At 41.6% G+C, this 27,032-nt stretch overlaps 1 protein-coding gene across 4 annotated transcripts in view; it reads right to left on the bottom strand.

Annotated features, from left to right (window-relative positions):
- The window catches only part of NRP1 (neuropilin 1), a 158,239-nt gene extending 132,427 nt beyond the window's left edge, over positions 1-25,812 (bottom strand). For all 4 annotated transcript variants that reach the window (XM_078329854.1, XM_054258617.2, XM_002750156.7 and 1 more), the window contains exons 1-2: positions 25,568-25,812; positions 21,960-22,134 (exon numbers count right to left, since the gene is read on the bottom strand). In XM_078329854.1, the coding sequence (XP_078185980.1) occupies positions 21,960-22,134; positions 25,568-25,652 (260 nt within the window). In that variant the 5' untranslated portion in view covers positions 25,653-25,812. The remainder of the gene's footprint in view (positions 1-21,959; positions 22,135-25,567) is intronic.
- Between the last annotated feature and the right edge of the window lie 1,220 nt (positions 25,813-27,032).

Consider the following 27,032-nt stretch of genomic DNA (forward strand, 5'->3'; position numbering starts at 1 on the left):
ATCTCTTCTAAAGAAATCCCTAAGCGTACATCAAGATTTACATATACAGACGTTCATTCCATTGTTATTTATAATCTTGAAAAATTGAAAACATCCTAAATATTCTAAGCCATTTAGATAAAAGTTATTTTAAAAACATAATGTGATTTATCAAAGACTCGTTTTTAAAAATATTTAAAGAATTACCATTAGACCAAATAATTTCATTACTGGGTATATACCCAAAGGAATATAAATTGTTCTACCATAAAGACACATGCACGCATATGTTCATTATAGCCCTATTCACAATAGCAAATACATGGAATCAATTCAAAAGCCCATCAATAGTAGACTGAATAAAGAAAATGTGGTGCATATATACTGTGGAATACTATGTAGCCATAAAAAATAATGACATCATGTCCTTTTCAGGAACATGGATGGAGCTGGAGGCCATCATCCTAAGTGAACTAGTGCAGGAACAGAAAATAAAATACTGCATGTTCTCACTTACCAGGTAAACACTGAGTACATGTGGGTGCAAAGAACAACAGACAGCAGGGTCTGCTTGAGGGTGGAGGGTGGGGGAGGGAGAGGATAAAGAACTATCTGTTGGATACTGTGCTTATTATCCGAGTGACAAAATAATCTGTACACTAAACCCTTGTGACTTGCAATTTACCAGTATAACAACCCTGTGCATGTACCCTTGAACCTAAAACAAAAGTTGTGTGTGTGTATATATATATATATATATATATATATATATAATAAATATATTTAAGAGCCTAATATAATGCTTTACACGTACTTTCAAGAGAAAATGGTAGGATAGAAGCCGTCCACAAAGGATAATCTCAATTTTTTTGAGACAGAGTCTCACTCTGTCACCCAGGCTGGAGTTCAGTGGCATGATCTCAGCTCACTGCATCCTCTGCCTCCCAGATTCAAGTGATTCTCCTGCCTCAGCCTCCTGAGTAGCTGGGATTACAGGCATACGCCACTATACCTGGCTAATTGGGGTCTCACTACATTAGCTGGGCTGGTCTTGAACTCCTGACCTCAAATGAGCCACCTGCCTCTGCCTCCCAAAGTGCAGGGATTACAGGTGTGAGCCACCATGCCCGGCCTCAATTTTTTTGAACATACCCATATTTCTAAATGCAAAGAAAATGGGCTAAAAGAATATATACCAACGTCTAGATTTTAAAAGTTATTTCAGATAATTTTGTGCTCAAGCAAGATAAATATACATGCCTTTTTATTTAATTTGCAAAAATGTTTGTCCCAAGTAAAGTTCTTCTTAATTGATAGAAACGTCAGTCCCAAATAAAGTTAATACCTATTTAGAAATGTCACCCATTTCCAAAACAAAACAGTTTTTAATGTAATAAAAATGTTACATATTCTCTGAAATATTATTTTTATGAATCACATTATCTTTTGAAAGATTAGAGATGGAGCAGAGATGGCAGCTTTGGGGCACTGTGCTACCAGTTTTTCCTCAAGTCCACAGTGAGCCTTACAACCTGTTAAGCCATTCCTTCCCAAGAAGTTTCTCAAATGTATTGTAGATGGCCACTACTAGTCAGTCAGAAGTATTACGTGAGATCAAACGTATTTGCCATCTGTGACAGGGCTACGTAAGTTTTCCAAGTTAATTCCACCCGTCCCCCTCTTAAGACCACGTGGTGAAACACATTTTTATTGCCATAGATCTCAATCATCCTGCTTTGAATGTCTTAGAATATTCTGTGTGTATTTCTTTCAAATCCAAAGAAATGCATTGTGTCTCTTCATGTGCATTCAATGCTGAATGTCTGAGTTAGGATGTACTGCCCCAAGGGCTGAGTGAAGCTGGTTACTGGATCGCCCATGTCCACAATTTCTTGCATTTCTTTCTAGCACCTGACACTGTGAACAATGCTTCTGTTTTTAAAGTGCCCACTTCAGCAGCTTTCTGCAGCAAGACACTGTTCTAACTGGTATCTTTCTCATAACACCTTCCCATTGTCCCCAGAACACCCTCTAACCTTCATCCATCCCATCAAGGGGGCTTTTTCTGGAGACATTTGTTTCTTTTTCTCCTTGCCCTTCTTTCTACAAAGCGTCAATTTCTAAACTTTAGCCTGCGAATGATTCCCACGTTTCTACTTCCAGCTTTGCCCACTTCCCCATTTCTGAAGTTCCTTTTTGCACATCCCTACTTGAAATGTTTAGAAGTCTTTCAAAATGTTTGAGATGGGACCTACTCTCTTACTCTCTTGCTTTATTTGCTCTTTTTTTTTTTTTTTTTTTTTTTTTTTGAGACAGAGTCTTGCTCTGTCTCCTCTGTCACCCAGACTGGAGTGCAATGTCGTGATCTCAGCTCACTGCAACCTCTACCTGCCAGGTTCAAGCGATTCTCCTGCCTCAGCCTCCCAAGTAGCTGGGATTACAGGCGTGCACCACCACACCCAGCTAACTTTTGTATTTTTAGTAGAGATGGGGTCTCACCATAATGGCCAGGCAGTGCTAGGATTATAGGAGTGAGCCACCACTCCCAGCCACTTTATTTACTCTTGGTGTCACTAGTACTACTATTCCTTTGGACCCAAAGATGGAGACATTGGTATCATCATTAACATCCTGGCCTCCATCACCTCTCAAATTATACCACTGGTCAAGTCCTTTCCATGTCTCCCTGAGGATGTACCTTTCTTTCTAATTTTACTGACACCAGTCACCAGTGAGCATGAAATGGAAAGATACAGCATTCTACTCATGTATTTCATCTTTAACATTTATTGAATAATACTTATTTTTAGACCCCAGCTTGGGATGTAGGGAAGAAAAGACGACCTACACTTTCTTTCTTTTTTTAAGTTCTGGGGTACATGTGCAGAGCGTGCAGGTTCGTTACATAGGTAACAGGTTAGGTAATTACATTGGTAATAGGTAACAGGTTTGTTACATTGCTCTGCACAGGTACCCCAGAATGGTGGTTTGCTGCGCTGATCAACCCATCATCTATATTAGGTATTTCTCCTAATGCTATCCCTCCCCTCCCCGCACCTCCCAACAGGCCCCGGTGTGTGATGCTCCCCTCCCTGTGTCCATGTGTTCTCATTGTTCAACTTCTACTTCTGAGTGGGAACATGTGGTGTCCGGTGTTTCTGTTCTTGTGTTAGTTTGCTGAGAATGATGGCTTCCAGGTTCATCCATGCTCCTGCAAAGGACAGTAACTCATCCTTTTTATTGCTGCATAATATTCCATAGCACATATGTGCTACATTTTCTTTATCCAGTCTATCACTGGTGGGCTATTGGGTTGCCTTCAAGTCTTTGCTGTTGTGAATAGTTTCTTTTTATTCTTTCTCTTCAATTTGTGCCACTTAACGAGCCAGTAAAATGATGCCAAGACTATAAACCAACTCCAAAATGTCAGAGCTGACTTGGTTTAGTCCCCTATGAAGAGATAAGGCCTGTCACTCTGGAGTCTGAGGCACCTGGTGAGTGAAAAGGGGTTGATTGGGACCTAGAATTACAGGAAAAGAAGACAAACACCTAAGTTCCAGCTAGCAGAGCATGTCTTACATAGAGAATAGGCATATGCTAGTCAAGTGTCCAGGGTCTGGGGATTGAGTGACCTTGGGAAACAAGAATACTCCAGTTGATGGCTGAATCTCAGAGAGTCTAGGACCCCAGCAGAGGATTACAAGTAGAAAGCACTAGCAACCAACAAGAAGCTTGATCCTCAGCCAACAATTGCCTCAGCCAGATGTTTTTTATATGCATCTTGTTTAGAGCGAGATCTGGGTCTCAGGGGAGCCTGCCTTAAAGCTGCAGATGAAGATAATGAGGTTCTGCAAGCTGGAAGGGCATGGAGGCCACACGGAGAACAGCCCCTGAGCAGCAGGTCTCTTCTACTTGTCGTTCCTGTCCTTCTAGACACAAGGGCAGAGAATGATGCCTGCTTTGTTCACTGCTCTATCATTGTCGCACTATCATCTATTACAGTGATCGGCATATACAGGTTGGTCAATAAATACTTACTTACTGAATGAATGAATAAATAAATGAATGGGGTAGTAAGCAACAAATGAAGTTTTCAGAATGAGAATTCTGGTGTCCAAAGAAACAGTGCTTGGGAAAGTGCCTGAATCTCCCTCAATTTCTGAGTTTGTGAGTTCTGAATTTATTACCACGTATGCATTTTTTTAAGCACATGCTGTGATGAATGTTTAACTGTGACCTCATGTTCACCATCAATCTCAAGACTAGTATAATATTCCACATATAAACCAAACCCTAAAACAACACTGATAAGAAACAGGAACAGTTTAAATCTCAAGGCCAGTCTCAGGAAAGGTGTAATGACAAAAATAATGTGAGTTGACAGTCCAAATCCTTTTTTTTTTCATACCAGTGTTTAGAAACACTAGACATTTTCCAATTAATGCTGGGAATTAGCAGAATAACTTTAGATGTTAGTCCTCTGCTGAGCACTTGTTCTAACAAAAATATGGCTCAGAAGGACCAAATGGAGGAGAAAAGTGCAATTCATATATTCGCTTATTTCATGTCCTGTTTACATTTGCATCTTGAAGGAATTGCATTTATCATTTTAATTTTTTTTTTTTTTTTTTTTGAGACTGAGTCTTGCTCTGTCACCCAGGCTGGAGTGCAATGGCATGATCTCAGCTCACTGCAACCTCCACCTCCTGGGTTTGAGTAATTCTCCTGCCTCAGCCTCCTGAGAAGCTGGGATTACACAGGTGTGCCACCATGCCTGGCTAATTTTTTTTATATTTTTAGTAGAGATGGGGTTTCACCATGTTGGTCAGGCTGGTCTCAAACTTCTGACCTCATGATCCGCCCACCTCGGGCTCCCAAAGTGCTGGGGTTACAGGTATAAGCCACTGCGCCAGGCCTATTTCAATTAGTTTTTAAACCAAGTTTCCTGTCTGTAGTAGAATCATTAATAGGGCTCTTTAATCTTTATTGGTGACAAACATTTATGTTTAAATTGCTCATAAGTTCCTAGTCAGATGTGGTAAGGACACATTCAGAAAGAAAACAAGTGTTAAACACATCCATGTCCTTATTTAGCCTTTGACAAGATATTTTATACATTTTGGGTATTTTCTTTAAAAAAGGGTCTGGTACAACAAAACTGTTTCCTAAGGATGTGTGAATTAACCAATGATTATGAAGAGCTGTGAAATGATGATGCACTATCAGTGCTATGTAAAATTATGAAATTGCACCTTTGCAAAAATGCTATTGTAGGAATAAATGAGTCTGAACATGGTATTTACAGTGTGATTTGCTTCTGAAATAGAACATTTCTAATGGGCCTCCGCAGGCAACAACAAAGTGCCATCTTATCTCCTCTTGATAGACCACAATTTCAGAAAATTATTCTTACAATGGCATCTGAATTTGAGACTGTTTTCCAAATAGATACATAGCTTATTACATTGCTTACGTGGCCTTTGAGACACAAAGAGTGAGGTGGGATTCATTAACAAAATCACTGTTGTCATTCCTTTGTGGGTTTTTTTTTTTCAAAGTAATTTCTGTTTTTTACAAGATAATGTTAACGAGCTACACTGAACAAAAAGATCAGGTAAAAGCCGCTTTTGTGTTAGTGATCAAATCTGAGTCTGGGTTAATACTCAGGTTATTAATTGCAGTTAAAGCACACCTCAGACTTTGTTTGCAGCTCCTGTCGTTGCAAGACCAAATCAGTCATTCGTCTCTGGAATTTCTACTGACTGCAAATGTTATGCTCAACAACAGCAGAACAATATATGTGTATTTCAGAAGACCACATTTTCAGTTCTTCTAAGTAACTGATTAGATAAAATGCATCTGTTCGTGGTAACACTAAGGTCTAGGTGAGAAAGTAGACAATTCCTTAGAATAAATTTTGCCAAAATAGGTTCTAAAGTGTCTGATACCACTTAGGGGCTGAAAACTGACTTAAAACATGTGTTTCAGTGAAATATGAGTTGGAAGGAAGACAAGGCTGTGTTGGAAAAGTCAGGGAGCATCTGGGCTGGGCCGGGACAGAAGTTTAGGTCTAGGTAAGAAGAAAGCAAAAAGCAAGGAGGGTCTTTCAAAGACCAAAGAAAAGCCCGGGAATTAGGGCCAGCCTCAGCTGTCAGAAAAGACATCTTTGATTATTACACATTATATGCCTGTATCAAAATATCTCATGTACCCCATAAATGAATATACCTGCTATGTATCCACAAATTAAACATTAAAAAAAAAAGAAAATATATCTTTGGAATATGCTCTATGGCAGTAGAATTTTTCTGGAGAAGTAGAATCCTGTTACTTTAGAGACAAAAGTGCTTAAAGAGAAAAGCTTCATTCCTCTCATTTCACAGATGAGGAAACAAAGGCCCAGAAAAACTCAACGCTTGAGCCCACAGCTAATGACAGCTCAAGTGACTCCCAGAACTCAAGATCATAATGAATACCGGTGGGCATCACACATAAAGACCGCACCATTAACTGAGCAAGGTTCCTGAGAGAGCCACGGACATGGTCCACACGGGATGGGCACCAAGGAGATGAAGCTGAGCGCACAATCAGGAGAAGCTTCTGCCTCTGCCCCAGACAGTCTTTAGTCTTTCATCCCCAAGGAAATGTAAGTTTCCTTCCTTCCTTCCTTCCTTCCTTCCTTCCTTTCCTTCCTTCCTTCCTTCCTTCCTTCCTTCCTCTCTTTTCTCTTTCTTTTTCTCTTTCTTTCTTTCCCTCCCTCCCTCCTTCCCTCCCTCCCTCCCTCCCTCTTTCTCTCCCTCCCTCCCTCTTTCTCTCCCTCCCTCCCTCCTTCTCTCTCTCTCTGTCTCCTCCTTTCTTTTTTATTTTTAGAGGTAGGGTCTTGCACTGTGGCCCAGGCTGGAGTGCAGTGGTGTGATCATGGCTCACTGCAGCCTTGAACTCCAGGGGTTCAAGTGATCCTTCCTCCACAGCTTCCCGAGTAGCTAAGAACAGGTACATGCCACCATCATTGCCTAATTTTATAAAAGTTTTTATAGAGTTGGGGTCTCACTGTATTGCTCAGGCTGTTCTCAAACTCCTGGCCTCAAGCCATGCTCCTATCTTGGCCTCCCAAAGTATTGGGATTGCAGACATGAGCCACGGGTCCAGCATCATGTAAGTCATTCTTTTCTATGGTTGCAGACAAACTAGAGAGGTGAGAATGAGGGGGTGCTTTCTGTTTGTTTCTGGAACAGACAGATGACAGAAAGATTTGGAAATATTGTGGAAAACTAAGTGGAAGAAAGTAACACTGAGTAAGAAAGATAAAACCAGCTGTGGAGGCTGGGGTTGCCTCTTGTAGGTGTCAGGCATCTACTACTTTGCCTCTTTCTCTTGGGCTGACATGAACACACTGCCACACGCTTTGAGAAACACTTAGGAACCACTGGTATGGAGGGAGAGGAGAGAGCCTAGGCAGCAGAGGAATTCTCTCACTGCCCCCTCCAGAAACAAACAGCCCTGGGCTAGTTCCTCCAAGTAGCATCTTTGTCTAGGAAAGGAGGCTTATTACTTTTCTGGTGATGTGGACTAACATATTTACACCATTCTGCAAGGAGTACATCCCATGTCAACTTCTCCAACGGAGAAGTTCATTCTCGGCCTCTTCCCTGGCAAGCCTGCTGTGATGTTAACGTGTGCATTTACTGGAGTTGCCAGCTGGAGCGGAAGCAGGTTCTAAATTATTTGTGTTTAATTTATGTAAAGGTGGTTTGGACATGAGCCCAGATGTGAATATACAATAGACCAAGTTTACAGAATTGTGACACAAAGTCCCAAGAGTTGTGGGGATGTCAGAAAACACTCAGCAATCAGAACATATGCCTACAACGTTAATACATTTTACGTGTTCAACTCCAAAACAGATTACAGAGATGACTGTGAGACAGAAAGAAAAGCTTTCAGCCAAGCGCTACCTCTGCAGATCTTTTGAGATTTAACTAAAGCTAATCGAATGTAGAAATTCAAGCTTTTAAGAGGAAACATGTAAGTCTGATTCCACTACTCAGGAAAATGAAGGGTTTACCATGTAAATGAGAATAAGTGAGAGTGTTACAGCATGGTTAAGCGAAGCCTTTGTCCAGAGAGCTGAGCTGGTCTTCCTGAGCTAGAGGAACACCCTGGAGAAGTCTCATTGGATGTCCATTGGCCAATTGGAGAAGACTCACTGGATGTCCACTGGCCAATTGGAGAAGGCTCCCTGGATGTCCACTGGCCAATTGGAGAAGACTCACTGGATGTCCACTGGCCAATTCAACTTGGGAAGTACTAACCGAGCATCTGCTATGTGCAAAGCAGTAAACTAGGCTCTGAGTAGCTGAAAACAATACCAGTATCTGTGACTACTGTATGATCTTGTTGGGAGAATAGTACAATAATATTAATGATTACAACACAATATAGAATAGCATAAGGAGCATGAATGAGGTATAAACAGTTCTGGAAGTATCAGAGGACAGAGAAAGACTACATTCACTTGGTAGCTGATTATCAAAAATGGCTTCATGAAGGAAGTATCATTTCAGGTAGAACTAGGATGATGAGTAACATTTTGGCAGGGAGTCTCAGGTGTGTAAAGGGCATTTACCTTCGCCACACCTGTGAAGCAAGCATCCTATGAAGAGTCATGGGGTTGGGAAAAGGAGCAGTGAGCTTCAAGAACTAGAAAGTGACCGTTTTGGGCTAGAATAGATAAGGGAGCCACAGGAGAGAAGGCCAGAAAGAAGGCATTATCTGGCCTTAGCTCCTTATTTGGCCTCCTGGGCTTCCCTACCTACTCTAGCTAAAAATGGCCCTGGGATAGGCCAAGAAGCACAGACGAGGCAGGGAGGAAAGTGGGGGACTCTTAATGCTTTTAAGCAGAGGGCCAGAAGGAGGAAAGCCTCTTTTGGAGGCTGACACAATCACTCCAGGGATAGGTTAAACAGTTTTTGCATCTGGTAAATAGCAGCAGAAATGTAACAGAAGAGATAGGAGAGGTATCATAGATAGATAATTGAGAGGCCTTTAAACTGACTAGATTTGGGGGACATATAGGAATCAGGGGACATTCCAGAGTTTCAAATTTGGATAACTAGGAAATGAAGGAATCAGTAAGACAAGAGATAAGGCAGAAGAAAAATCATTTTCATAGGAAGATGCAAAGTTTGATTTTTTTATTTTAGGAAATGGAAATGATCAGACCTCCAGGTGGTCAACATCCTCCAAAAAGAATTTGTAAGTTTGAGGCCAACGCTCACGTCAGATCCAGGGCTGGCCAGGAAGCTGGGCATTATCTGAGCCTAGTGGCTAAGATCAAAAAGCAAAGATTCAGAGCAAAGGCAAAACCTCGGCCAATGCCTACATTTCAGTGTTGGAGGAGAAATACAAGCAAAAAAGAGAAGAGGTCAGAGAAGTAGGGAGAAAGCCAGCATCATGAGATGCAGGAGAGAAGGCCCCGACACTGGGGAGTAGCCAATTATGTGTAAGGTTGCACAAAGGTTGGAGAAATAGGGCCAAGAAATGGCCAATGTTTTGAAGTGTTAGAAGAGTCACTGGAGTATCTGCTTTGAGCAAGCAGTTTCAGTCCACTGGAAGGGACAGAAATTATGCTGAAAACAGCTAAGTGAGAAAGTGGAGTTCTGAACCACAGTCACCACTTTCAATACCTTGTCAGTAATAGAGAGTGACAGAGAGAGAGAGATAGGAAATACTTGGTTGCAAAGTAACAAGGTCCAAGAAGGATTCTGCCACTCACAAAGAGGTAGGTCCTACAGAATCCATTTGACCCATGGAGGCCAGCAACAGTCCCACAAAAGAGAAAGTCAATCCCTTCTGATGGATCATTCAGCCACATCTGTAGTCATTTGAGGTGAAGAAGAGCTGAGAGTGCTTTCGAAGACTTGTAGATATAATTTGTATCATATAAGGTCATTCATGAGGGTGAGGTGGGATAAGGAGCTAGAATAGTAGCCTCTTCTCTGCCATGATCCCAAGGTCGTTCCTGCAAACATGCACCTTGGTGTTGTCACTAAGAACGAACTCCCCTCCCTACTACTGGAAAATCTGTCATAACCAGAAATGCAGGAAGGAGACGGCAAGGTCAAAGCACAGGGGATACTAGAAATAGAGGAGAAATGATGTGAACAGACCATCAGAGTAAAAACATTTATTTCCCAGCTGCCTTTCCCCCTGGATTTAGGCTACAAAATCCATGTCATTTTCTCTTTCTTGGAAAGGAACATAATGACACTATTTGGTTGAATGGATTGGCATGGACTGGTAGCCCTGTGTAATAACCACGAAGCTATTGGCTTAAATACTGCCATTTATGTATGAGCTGGCTTATGGTCTGAATGCACTGAACATATTTTCAAGTCCTCAAGAACACATGAAAAAATAATAACTTTTTAAAGTCATTGATGCCGTTATCATCAAGCTTGTGACACTGAAATAGCATCTTCCATGAGGTTTTCCACAAACTCCATCCATCTAGATTTTCAGAAGACTGCAATTATAACACACTTAACTGGTCAACTCATAAGAACACTCAGACATTCTTACTGGCTGAATGGACGCTGAGCAGAGATACTATCTCTAGTGTAGGTATGTGCAGTGCTTTTGAAATATTTATAAGTGTCTCCTCCTAAGGATGCAGACATTATTGTTTGCAGTCTGAACTTATTTAAGGAACAAAACCTACGGATGCACTTCCTGTTATAGTCATACCTAGGTCTTATTATTTATAAATATGTATGTCTCTTGTATTCGTAAGACACTTCATCTGCATTAGCTCACCAACACTGTGTTACTGAGATAGGTAGAGGAAGGAAAACACTTTTGTTTCAGAATTAAAGCTGCATCTAGGTGGCGTTACTCAGGCAGACCCTGAAGTAGGGAACCTGGTCATTGTCACATCTCCCTGGGCTGTACTAGTTGACATTGTCAAAGCGGCAGTGTTAATGGTGCCATATGAGCCATTCATGTATTGGGACTCAGCCCACATGACCCAGCTCCTGTCTCACAGACAAGAATGAATGGCAGAGGTGCAACGTAACCCACATCTCTGATTCCCCAGAACTCTTTTTCACGGGGAGCTGCTAATAGGATCCCCTGACAATCTGAAATCCCCAGCTTGCGTGAATGAACTAACACACACGTCAGGTCAGGTCACTAGAAAGCTGAAGATGAACATGGGGATGTGTCTGGAAGGTCTGAACCTACGTGTCCTAATAGATACCCAGTAGTATCCCCAGACACAAAGAAATTGGCATTTGGATAAGCGGGAAGAAGAATGCAAAGCTGTTTCCTAAGGAAAAAGGAAACGACAATTCCAATCAGTGCTAAACACATGAACAAACAAATAAACAACTGTTTCCTTAGCTTAGTGCCACTCCTCATTGAAAAATACAGTTATGGGTTACCTGCTGTATTAGGTTGGCCGAAAAGTTATCGCGGTTTTGGCCATTACTTTCGATGGCAAAAACCGCGGTATCTTTTGTGCCAACCAAATGGCAGTGAAGAAGGTGCTAGCACAGCGTTGGTAATGTAAGGAACCCTAATAGAGCCAGGAGTAAAATATGTTTCAAACGTCTGAGTTAGGCTGGGAGGCCTGATCCTGCAGTGTAAGGGGCGCGCCAGGTATGTGTAAAAGCCTGCTCCGGGACCTGGTTCCTCTCCAGAAAATCTGCAGCAGTTACCTGGGCCACTGGTAACCAGAGGCCCCAAAATTCAAACTCAGGGGCCTCTGATGAAGCTGGAGGGACTGAGGAGGAGTGAATGTGGCCAGATTCTCTGAATGCAGACATGCAGCTCCCTACTCCAGTGTCCAGGGAGTGGCTGTCCTAAGTCCTTCCTGAGAAGTTGTCAATCAGATGGACCACCCACTGCAGCAGTTACTGAAATTGCCCCGTTCACTCTCTCTTTGCTGAATTTTGGCTGATCTCTTCTCCATCTGACCTACAGTGGGTCACAGACCCTTCGGAGGCACACACTGCGATTTTTCACCTTGACTCTTCATATACCAGATTTTGAGTTCAGTAAAAGCGTCAGCTGTTTAACCCAGTGTCTACATGTGCAAAGCATTCTGTGGGGCTGCGAAGGGTAGAAATATAAGCAAGTAAGACATGACTTTTGTCTTGATGGAGTCCGCCACCCAAAGGGGAGATGGGCACTTGTGCAGTTAGAGTGAGGACTCTACAGAGATGAGTGTTGGAAGGCAAAACAGAGTGCTGCCGTCAGACTGGCACATTAACTGGAATTTGTCAGTTTTACTGGCTGCCATCTTTCCAAAAAAGTAAGTTGATCTAGAAATTTACATTTTATGTATTTATTTATTCATTTTTGAGACGAAGTCTCACTGTGACACCCAGGCTGGCGTACAATGGCCTGATCTTGGCTCACTGTCATTTCTGCTTCCTGGGTTCAAGCGATTCTCCTGTCCCAGCTTCCAGAGTAGCTGGGATTACAGGCAAGCGCCACCATATCTGGGTAATTTTTGTATTTTTCAGTAGAGACAGGTCACTGTCAGGCTGGTCTTGAACTGCTGACCGCAAGTGATCCACTTGTCTTGGCCTTCCAAAATGCTATGATTACAGGCGTGAGTCATTGCAATTGGCTAGAAATTTGCATTTTAATTTATGCTAACCATTTTTTCTGTGACCAAATGTGTTAACAAATAAATGCCCACTTTCTTACTTTATGTGAGAATAAAAAAGACAGACAACTATGAACTGAGGTGTTTTTTTTTTTTTAAAGATAAAACAGTGATCTCAGTTAGCCAGGGGCTACCACATCAAAAACAACTTAATCTCTTATCAGAGCAAGTCAGCCTCAGCACCTCCAGGTTTGTGTCTGTTTTTTAATCTTTGAGTCAAGAGCGCGTTCTTTTTATCTTTACATGTAAGAATTTCGTGCCTTTAAATTTTTTGAAGCGATCTATGTAAGATTAAGATTTTGACCACATCTAATTCTTTTAAGCCATTGCCTGGGTTGCTTGTATCTTTCATAACAGTGCCCCTGCTCATAGCGTCCAACAGTTGGAGAGGCAGACAAGGACTTGGAATCATGACTATATTGACTGGCCTTTGCCATCTCTGGCTCTTCTGGAGAAATGTAAGAACTTGAATTGAGAGACAGTTAGCATCCTGTTTCAGCCTGGGACTGGAAGCTCTCTCCACGACATAGCAGTCTATCACAGCAGCAGCAGGCCATCACCTCCAACCTGGCTGGCTGCTTGTACAAAGTATCCCCCCAGATAAAAACAAAATACACTGGAGCATCTGTTTCTTCTCAGAAAACACTCTTCCATTTCTCCTAGGAACCCAGTGCCTGAGCAAACAGTCTCCCTTTAACCCTTACAGAGCCACCGTGGCAAATGCAAGGATAGAAATTGTATGAATGAGAGAGCTGTGGGAGAAAAACACTTCCCTGGTATTTACCTGAGATTAAGTAAATCACCAGAGCTTGGAAGGGAATGCGGCCTTCTTACCTCTGGGTCTGAGACCAAGCATTGGACATAGCGATATCTAATATATCCTTTTACCAACTGAACAGATCAAACCCGCATGGGGCCTGGTTGTCAGGCTTTAAATAACATTGTGTTTATATGTGCTTTGTGTTTTCAAACTTCGTCAACCAAAGGCACTAGAATTTAGATATTTACTCCCCAAGATTTCCATTCCCAGGTTAAGGCAAGTTTTTATATATTTGCTTGTTTTTTGTTTTTTGTTTTTTTTAATTAAGGATAGGGTCTTACTCTGTTGCCCAAGTCGGAGTGCAGTGGCATGGTCATAGCTCACTGTCACTTCAAACTCCAAACTCCTGGCCTAAGTGATCCTCCTGCCTTGGTCCCCAAAAGCACTGGGATAACAGGCGTGCACCACCACACTTTGCTAATTTTTTATTTTTGTAGAGAGAGGGTCTTGCTATGTTGCTCAGGCTAGTCTTGAACTCCTGGCTTCAAGCCATCCTCCCACCTCCGTCTCCTAAAGTGCTGGGATTACAGACCTGAGCCACCACTCCCAGCCAAGTTTCAACCGAGTGGAAAATCACCAATTGGTTGAAAGTTTCTGGCTGTTTTCACAAGTGCTTACTTAATCTAAACTTAAAGTTGAAAAATTCAGTCCTTCCTCAGAATGTGCTTCACTTCCTAAACTTTCTTGAGAACTTGTTAATACAAGAGCTGCTTAAAGAAAAAACTAGCTGGTAACATTTCATGAGAACTTCCTCATTCAAAAGCACATCCAAGTGTGACTTTGATCACAAAGACGGAAGGATTTGTGATGAAGCAACTGTTTATTTGGGTTCTGTTAATATAACTACTTTTCCAAACCACAGGGATCTCAGCTGTCAAATGGGAGTGAGAGAAAAGTAAGTGCTCAGCCTCATCGTGCGTGCCAGCCCCATCATGCACACATATTGAAGACTCAACAGCAAGAGTCAGGCACAGGTTGGGCGTGGTGGCTCATGCATATAATCTTATTACTTTGGGAGGACGTAACAGAGGATGGCTTAGCTCAGGAGTTTGAGACCAGCCTGGGCAACATAGTGAGATGCTCCCCCTACCATCTCTCTGTGTTTTAAATAAATACATAAATATTTTTTTTTAAAAAAAGAACCAGACATAATCATTTCTTTCCGAACACCCTATGATTATTTAAATTAAAGAAAAAAGTAACATCTTGACCAAGCAAAATCTAGCAATAAAGACAGGCTTGATGAGGAGGAAAACCATGTTATAAGGCAAGAGTTCTCCATGAACTTGAACTTTATAAAGAAATTGAGTGGGCAGAAGCCAAAATATTCTGTTTGTTTGTTTTCTTCCTCTGCTCCTCTGCAGAACTTAGTAGAGCTCTGAATGAATGTGCTTCAATTCCTAAGCAATCTGTGAAGGTTCCGAATTGTTTCAACCATAAGACAGTACTAGTTAGTACCCTAGATACCAGAAACAGGCCAATCAACCAAAGAAGAGCAGAAGGAAGCTTCTCTCAAGGTGCAGCGGACTGCCAAGCCACTGACTCTTACAATCAGGATGGATGACAAACACCGTCAAGAGGTGTTTGGAACCTCATCCGAAGACGAGTTTTTGTTTCTTGTTCTTCTTTAGGCTTAATGATCAGCCTGGATGAAGACCACCCCTGCAATTAGTTACCTTTATTTTTTAGCTTCCTTTACACACACATATGTGTTTGTGTGTGTGGTTCTGCGGAGCCATGTTAGCAGGCATGCAAGTATCAAGTTTTCTGCTGGAAAGAAAGGAGCTGAGAATGTGCATGCCGGCTGAAGGCATATGTCTCACTTGGATCAGTTAAGTGCCTGCTCCCTAAAGTGAAATCTAGTTGGAAATGCCATGCACATGTTGATTCAATTTGATAAGATTTCAACCAACCTTCTCCTTTAGCTCATAAAAGTTGCTTCCTTGAAATTACAGAAATGCCTAACCCAAAACAACCTCCTCATACTAAAAATTCATTATGATCAAATGTGATTGCTTATACTAAGGAATAATAAAGAAAATTAATTTTATTAAACACACAAGGCTCTGTTCAAATTAAATTTGGTGCTAATGGGGAAAAAAAAGCAGAAGGAAGAAAGTGGATAATTATCTGCCTGAGTAATAACCAAGGATGCTGTAAGTGACAGCAACGGCTTTGGCCAGCAGCTGTTCTGAGGAGGCTTCATTCTTCCACCAATAGTTTTTTAATTGACTTGAACTTGGTGATGGCGCCTCTCTCATTACCCACATTGGGAAGTCACCTGAGATCAAAACCAGAACTAAAAAGATGAAGAAATATAAGGCAAAGCAGAATGTGTCTGAATTTGCCTGCACATAAAATCCTCATAATAAAGCAGGCTCCAGATTGAAAACTTTGAAACAAAGACAAGACATTTCCTTCAGTAGCCACTGAAAAAATTAGAAAAATGCATCAGTAGGATTCTGGCTTTTGATTAGATAGCACCTACTTTTTCTATATCCACTCGAAAGACTGTCACTGTCTATATTCAAGGATAGTACACACAGACTGTTTTTTTTTTTTTTTGAGAAGGAGTTTTACTCCTGTTGCTGGAGTGCAATGGCGTGGAGGGTTCACCGCAAACTCCACCTCTCAGGTTCGAGTGATTCTCCTGCCTCAGCCTCCTGAGTAGCTGGGACTACAGATGTGCGCCACCATGCCCAGCTAATTCTGTATTTTTAGTAGAGACGGGGTTTCACCATGTTGGTCAGGCTGGTTTCGATTGAACGCCTGACCTCAAGTGATCCATTTGCCTCCACCTCCCAAAGTCCTGGCATTACAGGCATGAGCCCCTGTACCTGGCCTGTACCTACAGACTTCTAAGACTCTAGGTTAGTTTTACCTGATTTCAAAATTTATAAAAATGAAGTCACACAAGTTAAGACAGCAAGTGCCCTTGAGAACAAGGACTAGGGACTGAAATGGACATCAGAGGGCTTCTAGGAAGCTGGAAATGTTGGCCTCTGGATTGGCTTTGTGTATGTATCCACCTTGAAAATTTTATCAAGTCTTATACTTGGGTTGTGTATTTTTCTAAGTATATATTACACTTTAATAAAGGTACATATTCTTCTCTATTTCATACGGAAAATAGAGATGTATTTTAAAATATTCACTGTTTTCCATAAAACAAGAACTTTGTTTAAGTGATGCTCTAAAATACAAGACTAGAGTGAGGCACTTGCCTTGGATACAAAAAGCCAAAAACTCAGTCATTGAGATAAATAGTATTTTAATGTAACATTTAAAAAACTCCATATTAATCCTTAAAAAAATCCACCGTAAAAATAATAAGGAAAAATTGAAACAGAAAACATTACTGAAGAAAACAAAAAATGAAATTTATACTCCAAAAAATGCCAATAAGTGACTATTATGTAAGTAAACGTGCAGGAATAATCAGATTTGAGAAACCAAGGGCAGGTTATCTTTCATTCCATAAATTCATATTCTCTGAAAATAGAAGAGGTTAGCCCTGTTTCAAAGTTTGTAATAATTTAGGTAATTTTAAAAGTAGCATTAAAGAAACAATGTGTGAATTATTCCAACGGAATTCTGAAACAATGATTATCTCTATTTCCTTATCATTTCACTATGATTAAACTTCTTAGGAAGTTACAAGAATGCAATCTTCCTTTGAATGCATTGAGTTACAAAAACATGCCTGTTATTGGTAACACATAGGCGAGATCACAAATCTAAATCATAGGTGAAAAAAAGCATCTATGTCATGATATGAAATGGCATTGTCAAATCAGACACTGAAGTCAGTAGGAAAGATTTTCTTCTGGTCAGTAGGAAAAGCACTGCTGGGTTTCATCCCCCCAGTGCTACCACCTTTTTAGACTTTTGTTAGAGCTTCATATTCATTTCCTTAATGTTTTTAACCCAATGTCTGTGAAATTTTTATTGCTCCCTGGATGGTGACATCTGATCTGAATGTAACCACACACCTCTTTGCTCAGCAGTATTTGTCACAAACCATTATAAATTATCATGCTGATTGTATGCATTGCTGGGAAACTGGAGAAGTTTCATAAATTCTAACTACCATATCAACGACATCGTTGTTTATTATACAGATATAAATTTTTATGAGATTCAAGATGTCTGCCTTACCACTGAAGAAAACTTTAGCGGAGTAAGACCTAGCTAGTTCAATGTAAACACTGAGAGCCATTTACAATGTGCCATGAACATCTCTTTCCAAGAACTCTCTATTGGTCACTTCTTTGTTTCTTTTCTACTTTTAATTATGCTTTGACACTTACAAATGTGCAGGATTTTGCTGGCAAAAAAGAAATCAACATTCCTTCCTCTCCTTCAACACCTTCTTCTGTCAGAGCATTTTCTAGAATCCTATCACCCTAATAATAAAATCATGCATATATACACTTAGAAATCCTAGTCCTGTGTTAGCTGCAGACAGATGCTCTACTGCTCTATTGACTGATTTACACCACACACTGTTCAATAAAAGAATTAAGGGGTTATAGTACTATGGTTCTAATGCTTATTTGTAATGAAACCTCATTCAGTGGTGGCATGTGCACAGAATGTTCATTTTAAAACTCTGAGGGCACAACTTACACATTTAATTTTCCTAACAAATATCCACCTTTGAAGTATGGTTCATAATTTGCTTATTTACTGGGTCAGTCTTGGTGCTATTCTCATGAGAAGCTGTGACTATGTGCTGTATTGTTACGACTGTGAAATGATGTTTTTTACTTAATTATACATAAAACAATAAAAATATTAATAAAAAATATATTTTTACCAGGATTATGTGTCTGGTCTAATGACTTCACCATCCCTACACCCTACAAAACTGCTTACTTGGGTTTCAAGGATGTTTCAGAATAAGCAAATGTGCTAAGACAGAGATTTCTTAAGCTTTCTCATGGTGAAAATTGACTATATCAATAGTGACCGTTTCAAGAGAAAATGCAGGGTGTATCATGTAAATCACCTCATTACTGAATCAATAGATTTCGTTTGATATATGTTTAGTTTCGTATTCCCAAATGTTCTAACAATCGCCAAGTTGTTAAAGATATAATAATAATGATAACCGATTTTGAGGAGCACTTTTACCTATCTACGACTTGATCCTACTAGTACCCCATGACATCAGCACAGCAAATATGTTTCACTGCCAACAGACATACATTGTAGCTGAAACAAGGAAAAATATCAAATGTCTTAAATAAGATGAACAGTTTGTTCCTAACAAGAGTGAGAAGTAAAAGCTCATCAGCTTTCTGAGTGTGGTTTACAACACCTAGTTTTGTGGCTCCCCAAATCCACTTTTGTAAATAGCCTGATATAAAGTACAAAAAAAATCCCTAATAACGAAACTATGTTTTCAGGAATGGAATCTAAACTTTGAAGTCTATGAATGTGTTCTTCAAAGAGTTTCTGGTGTTCCCATGTTTTATTTTTTTCTGGGGAATTCTAATCACTTGTAAAATTTAAAACTCGGATCCTTCTCAAAGCCATCACAAAAGTCAGTATTTTGCCATGTTTGTAGAACCTCAAATGCACCTTTCAACACTGAGCACTGGTCATTCATATGAATCAGCTTAGAAAGATAGTGAAGGGAATGCCTTTTTCCTATATCTTTCTGGAGTTTCTCATTGATAAAAAGATCAGCTCACAACACTTCAAAACACAGCGTGAAGATACTTTCCATGGATCTAATCTCTATTGACTTCATCAGGCTAAATATATCAGCCTTTCAGCTTTGACCAGGAGATGGCACCTTCACAGAGAGCAAAGCCTCAGTCAGGACAATTAAGAAATCACCTTACTCTGTAGCATTAAAAAAACAAACAAAGTCACCATCATAAGATTGCAATGTAGCATCTTCTTGGCCATGTCAGTTTCTAAAATACCTTGCTGATATCACTAAAATTGCCATTTTCTATGAATTACAACCATCCTTTATTGCATTTTTTAAAAAGAAAACTAACCAAAAACGTACTCCTTTAATGCCATCACACACCACCTGACACCATGCTATGACAAATAATGAGTTAGGGTTTACTGCGAGGTAGACACCATTGTAAGGTAGACACTATTGCAATCATGCTAGGTGCTGTGGTAATAATCAGGATACGCCGATCATTTGGAAACTGATAATCAGCCTATGGATTTATGCTAATTCTCTAGGCACCAAAATGATGAATGAACTGGATGTCGTCATTTCCCTGACCATAAAAAGCTAGTTCACTATACCAACTAAACAAGCTGTTGAGTGCTTTCTACGGGTAGGAAGATTTTTACATGACTCTGTTCTTTACCAGAAGAAACGTGTGTGGAAATAGAATTGTAAGTGCTTTACATATATTAATTGATTCAACTGGCTTCGCTTCTTAAATTTCTACTCCAATTGTGTGCTGGATCTGGTGCCCACCAGCTCACAAGAAACTACTGTGCACATCTCTTTGCCAGTCTTGGCCACAGTGACATCATATGGGTAGTCTAAAATTGACCATGATGAGAGTATTTACACCACAGAAATTGGCATGTGCTATGTACAAATCGGGACTTGACTCGACTTCACCAAAGAGCCAGCTATTAAACATTTACTACCACACCACTGCTAATAACTAGTGATTATTCCAACTTATTTAAGTATTATATTACAGGTATTGATGGCCATGATTTCCAAATTAGGAATCAGTAAACATGAGTTTACTGAATTCTAACAGCACTTTTATATTTTGGAATAATGTTATTACTTCAGTATGTTTCACCAGAGTTTCTCCTATAGCAGTTTAAACACATTCAAAAGCAAATACTACTACTACTACTAATAATAATAATTAAATAAATCTCCAGGTTGTCTAGGTGATTGACACTGTAAAAACCACCATAAAGAATATTAGCAAAAATAAATAAATCAATACAATGAACTCCCTGTCTCCAAGCAGTCACTGGAACACTATTAATGGTAATTTCCATATACAATTAAAAAGTCAATATAACACCCTGAAGCACTTCTGAATCACAAAGCAAAGATTAAATTGGAATTTGTATAACTTTACTGCACTGTACTATACACTGATTATTTGGAAACTGATCATCAGCCTATGGTTTTATGCTAATTCTCTAGGCACCAAAATGTTGAATGAACCAGTGACCTCATCTCCCTGACCATGAAAAGTTAGTTTCCTACATCAACTCAACAGTTTGTTGAGCACTTCTACAGGTAGGAAGATTTTGATATTACTCTGTTCTTTCCCAAAAGAAATGTGTGTGAAAATAGCATGTCTTTAACAATGAATATACTTGCAAAACAATATTTAGGTCCAGTGGTAATAGTAGTCTATAGATATCATATACCATCATACCAAACTGACCCACTCTAAAACTTGTGAAAACCTCTCAGTCCCTGAGAAACACTTTAGAATTGAGATTTAAGTAGATTATTTTCCTTTGATAAAACTATTTATATATGTACAAACTTAATAAAAGATGGATATTCAGGTTCAAGTCTCACTTTTAGTGTGTCAGAATGGGATAAGTGGGCAAGACAGAGACAGGTGGTCTGTTTGCTGTCGAGAGAAGAGCAACATGTATCTGAGTGGACTGCTACATGCGAGGTAAAAACATGCTTTCAATACTGTGGAAAGCAATATCCACATGCCAGTTCTTTCACATAAAGTGAGGAAATATAATTTAGACTGTCTTTATAGTGAGAATGTCTTCGTAATAATGAAGCCTGGCAGAAATTGATGCTTACAAACTTAACAATAGAAAGAGACATCAAGACGAAGTAGATGGATGAAACACGATGTGTATTTGAGTTCCCACTGTATTCATCACGTCTTAACAATTATTTTCTAGCATTTTCCATAAAAGTATCTTAATCAGTAAACCACCATTTTAAAAAGCCCTCATCTGGCTTACGCTGTCGGCCTTATTTTCATTCAATGACAATTTGCGTTTTCCACGTCAAACTCAATAAGATGAATGTAGTTCTTAAATCGTAAAATGTGCCGCAGTTCAAGGTATCTCAGATAGTGAAATCTCCAATCCACTCTCTGTGGATGCGGCGTATATTAGTGATCCACTGCATTTCATAAAAATGCAAGTGAGATTGTGGGTTTCCAGTTCTTCCCCTCTCCAGGAAAAAAAAAAGTAAGAAAAAAGAAACATACATACTGTATGCATTTCTTAACAAAGGAGTTCCCAAACCAAAAGTGCGAACAGGAAGGAGTATGAGAGATTACACACTTAACTATAATCTCCCTGGTTTGGGGAACTCAGAAATCACTTAACGTAATTCAATTTCCATACCATTGACATATGATCTGGCGGAGATAGGAATCCCTTCTGGATCCATTTATAACCCACACTGTACACACTGACTTTCCCCTGTAGACAGACGGGACCACTAGATGGTGCTGTAATGCCCTGTTCAAAACCATTCCCACTTACTTGCAGTCTCTGTCCTCCAAATCGAAGTGAGGATTGAAATTGATCATAATTCTCTGGTATGGGTCCGGAGCCTGAATCAGCCATTCACATTTTTCACTTGGGTGATAAGAATGAGGATAACCAGGAGATGTAAGGTACCCGGGGCTTTCAATTTTTATAGTATCGCCACATTTATCTGCAATGAAAGTAAGATTTTAGCAGAACTTTCCCTGACAACCTGTTAAGTAATCTAGCTTTATATATAAATTACCAGTTATTAAGCATTCCATAACTTTTTATGGGGAACTCTAAAAGGTCCCCCTAAGTTCTTCCTGTGGCCCTGAGTGTAACGCTCCACGAAAAGACACTCTTTGATCTCAGGAAGGTTGACTCAGGCAGAAAGCCAACTTAGATCTGGGAGGACTCTTCCCCCATCCCCGAAGTTTCTTCCTACGGAAAAGGTCTTCTAGCATTAAAAACATTAAATCCCCTCAATTGATGTTAACATGGCCCCCTGGGAGCTTCTGCTACACTTAATTATTCCCCAAGAAGTGTAATCACATTAAGTAGCAAGTTCTAAGTGGAAAGTGACTGAAAGATGCTGTTCGACCCCTTGTGTTGTTTTTTGATGATAAGCCTGGTCTGTGTCACTGATCAGTGAGGATTGCCTTTGATTGGCTTACAGCCAAACCTTTTGTTGTTGTTGTTTTATCTGCCCATAAATCTAAGTGATTTTGAGTTATCTCTGCTCTTGAGATCCAAATCAACAGAGAACAAAGTGTATTTGGTGAAGCAGAAATAATTCTGCTTTACTTCTCCAAGTAAAGTTGTTCAGGCTTGGAGATGAGATCAAAGCAATGGGGCAGAAAGAAAAGTAAACAGCCACATGGCATTAATTCTAATGACCTAAATGCTGGGTGAAAAATAACCCACCACACAGGTCTAGGTATCACATATGGTATAACCCACGTTCTCACATTCTGGGAAAGGTGAGCTAACTAGTTTTGAGCCTTCATTTCAAAAAACGCTCAAGTGAAGCCAAATAAACCAAATAAACCAGTCTCTGGGGTGCTTTATTGTTCAGCATAGATTCTCATTGTCACATTTTTATAATGGATTTCATACTGGAGTGCCTCAGCCTGAAATGCTGCCACATTTATTGATGCTTAATTTTGAGCAATAACAATTTGGGGCATAAACTATCTAAGAGAAACAGGTATGAAAGCAGTGAAATATATAAGCCTATCAATCACAAATTTTCAGTAATGGTATATAAAGATTTTAACATTGAATCTAATAGATTCCCTGTGGAAAGAGAATGGCATTCTTTGCTCTCAGCGTGAATTTATAAATCTACAGAATTTTATTACAGGAAAACCAGGTCAAATGGAAATGAAAGATGAAGTGCACATCAAAAATGCATAAAGCTACAGGCATTACAGAAATCATTTCCCATAAATTAAAAAGAAGACAATATAGGTTATACTGTTTTTCTCAATTGCTAGGTGCTTCTGACCTTTGTTCCTTAGACTAGGGGTAGTCTTATATTGGTTTCCTTTGCACTGGCTTGTAAAAGCCTAAGGTTTGCCAGGAAAAAATTATGTTGCAACTGGAGTTCAAAATCTCAGCTAACGGTCATGTTGGATTCTGTTATGTGATTCTACTGAGACTCTTGCATTATTCTGAATGTGCAGAAAACTTGGAAAGTGACCTCGTCTCATTAAGTCTCCTCCAGCTCTGGACAAACATCATGGTAGTGTCTGGCATCTGTTACAGGAGTGAAATAAAACAGCACTGGTTCTAGTCACTCGACAGAGTCACTTCAGAAGACATTTAGGTGGACTTGGTACCACACCAGAGCTCTTTAATCTGTGACTTCTGAGAAAGTGACAGTGTAATAAGATAATGTGGACTGCTAGACTCCCTGGCTCTGTTAAATCTCTCTAGCAGTTGATTAAGAAAGAGCAATTTCTAATGACTCTGGACCATTAGTCCTAAATAAGGTTAATGAATTAATTTAGCAGACACTGGTTACTGGGAGGAGGTGGACATGGCTTTAAGAGAACTGCTGAATTACAGAGGCATTTTCTGGCTCTGGTCACTTCAAGCATAGCAACATGGCTTTCGCTGGTCAAACTCATCAACTGAAGCCAGATTTTCAGCATTCCCCAGATTTCTGCTAAGAAAATTAAGAAGTGTGTGTGTGTGTGTGTGTGCTGCATATATATTTGTGTAGCTCACAACCTAAAGTCTGAAAGCTCTTTGCACTGAGCCTCAAATCCTTCCTGTGAACACTCCCACTATGGATTCAGACTCAGGAGTTGTGGAGGACAGGGGGTTACTATCATTTCTAGTCCAGCCATTAGAGCTCTTTCATTTGGACGAGAACGCTATTTCATTCCCTGCCAGGATATAGAAAGATGCTACCAGCTCAGGTTCATTAATAAATTGAACTCTACATTCACAATTTCCTGTGTTTTGCTTTCCTGCCAGATTATAGAAAGATGCCATCAAATTGGGTTCATTAATAAGTTGAACTCCATGTTCATAATTTTTTTTTTTTTTTTGCATGTGTTTTGCTTCAAGCATCTCTTTAGAACACTGCTTGGTAGCTGCTGAGGGAAATTCATTGCTGAAATCACAAAACCTTGAAAAAGCATATTAGAGAGATTAACTTCCATCATAAAGATGTGATTTAAATTCCTGTTGGTATGAGGCCCTCCACTTGCGGTCTCTTATTAAAACAATATACCACAGTAAGTAGTGGATGTTCTTTTCTTCTAATTACTTTGATTGAAATCTAAGCCAGACAAAAGTAAATATTTGATCATTAGTTAATAACAATTGCTGATGACTTACTGTAAAGATAATTGCTTACCCTTGCCTGCACTTACTTTATAGTGTGAAGTCAAACATGCCTACAACCAGATCCCATTTTAAAACACATTATTTAGGTTACATGGTACTGTTTATACCCAAGGATAGTTTTTCATTTACTTAACAGTGAGTGGTTTTAAAAGCCAAGTGGAAGCTGCAGCTAGCATAGGGATTTTCAGATATCCTGGTGCCTTTACACCGTATATATCAGATTCCTGTATTGATACTATGTAACTTTCAGTCATACTCCAGACAGATTAGGAAAGATATCAAAGGCGGGGGAGGGAGTTTTATCAACCCACAAATCCATATCTATAGCCATCACCCACCAGAAGAAACGGCTTAGGGGCACAGCAAAGGAACCAGGAAGTAAGATCTCCTGTAAGGTGTTCATTAACTTTCAACAGCCATCAGATTTTTGAAAGGGAGTCTCTTCTAATTGGCTTTGGGAGGAAACATTATTAAGATAATTGGATCTGGGAAGGCAGGCAGCTCTGTCTTGTAACAGAGGTAAGGAAAAGCCCCACAGCCCAATGATCAACTTCAGGAGGGAGCCCAAGGACCTAAAATCCTCCTGCCCTAAAGCGCCTGATCTCATTTCTTCGTCTCTCCTCCCAGATAAAAGTTTCCTTTGCCCCAGAGTCTGCTGTTCCCGGCAGGTCCCGGGCAACCCGCGTAAGCCCCGGGCCGGGGCGGGCGGCTGGGAGCCGGGACGCCGCTCGCTGTCACCCGCGCCTCCGCCTGTCACTTACCGTTGCGAACAGCGCCGGCCGGGGCGAGGGAGAGGGTGAGGGCGAGGGCGAACGCGGCGCAGAGGAGCGGCAGCCCCCTCTCCATTCTCCCTTCGCCAGGTCCGCAGGCAGACGCGGGAGAACGAGGACGAGGGGGGAAATGCAGCAAAGAGGGGAATCTAAGCGATCGGAAGAGCCCCAACTCCGCCTAGAGCTGTACAATCCTCAGGCCGTCTTGGAGAAAGGAAAGCAGCGAGGCAATGCCTGGATCCGAGAGGAACGCTTCTCTTTTTGTGTCTCAAGTCGCCTGCATCCTGTCATTTAGCTCCGGCTTCCTCTCCCTTTTCCCACACTTGTTCCTCTTCCAGGAGCCACTGCCCGGGCCATGTCTCAAAAAAGGCGGGGGGGGGGGGAGTGTGGGTGGGAGGGGGAGGAGGGACGTAGGGCAACACACACCAAAGCCAATTTCCAGGAAGAAAAAAAAAATCCGGCTTGTTTCTGGACCCGTTGGAGCCGTGGAGCTGGCGCCCAGGGGAGGTCCGGGTGTCTGCGGGAAGGAGAGGAGCGAGCAATGAAAAGATGAGCGGGAGACAGAGGAGTTTCACCAACTGCACTCCCGCCTCCCCTCCCGCGGCCTCCCCCCACTCTGGAGCCCTTCCCTCGCTTCCTCCCGCCCCTCTCCCCGCTCGGGCTCGCGGGTAATTGCCTGACAGGAGACTGGGAGGAACAACTTTCCGTCCGAGTGCTCTCCCCGTCCGTCTGTCTGTCTTTCCCGGAGACCCTGCAGGGATCTCCGCGGGAAGGAAGGCGCTGGGGGTCTGCGCCCCCGGCGCGTGGGTGCGGGCGCCGGAAGAAGGGGCGCGGAGGTCGGTGCCAGCCGCGGGGTCTGGCCAGCCCACCTCGCGTGCTCGCTCTGCACCCCCAGAGGGAGAGCTAGGCAGCTCCTGGAGGCGCAGATCCCGCGGCCGCGCAGTGCGGAGCGCCCGGGAGGTGGCGGCTGCTTCTTGCAACTTCAAATCCCGGGGCCCGCGCCCGCGGCAGCGAGGATCTCAGGGTCACCCTCTGCCACTCCCCATCGCGCCAGCCTGAGACTTGTGGAGGGGAGCAGCGGGGCACCCCTGGATGCCCCCGCCCAGAGCTGGAGGATAAGGAGGCGAACGCCGGGCTGGAGTGAGAGCCACACCGCGAGGCCGGGCGAGGGTCGCTGCGGTGTGAAGCCGAGTCAGACAGCCTGGGTTGGGGAGGCCGGGCTGAAGGCCCACGCAGCACCCCTGGCCCGCATTAGGGCACGCGGCTGGATGCCGATCGCGCCGGGGTGCCCTCTGCGCGTCGCAGAGGTGGCTTCATTGTTTCCTGAGATTTGGGGCCAGCTCCTCTTGGGCAGCTGGAACACCGGAGGGTGGGAGGTGCTGCGCCTTCCAAGCTGGGGCAACCGCCGCCTGACCCCGCCCAACCTGGTCTCGGAGCCCAGGTGCTAGGGAGGCGG

The sequence above is a fragment of the Callithrix jacchus genome, chromosome 7, assembly GCF_049354715.1.
Source record: "Callithrix jacchus isolate 240 chromosome 7, calJac240_pri, whole genome shotgun sequence".
Classification (NCBI taxonomy): domain Eukaryota; kingdom Metazoa; phylum Chordata; class Mammalia; order Primates; family Cebidae; genus Callithrix; species Callithrix jacchus.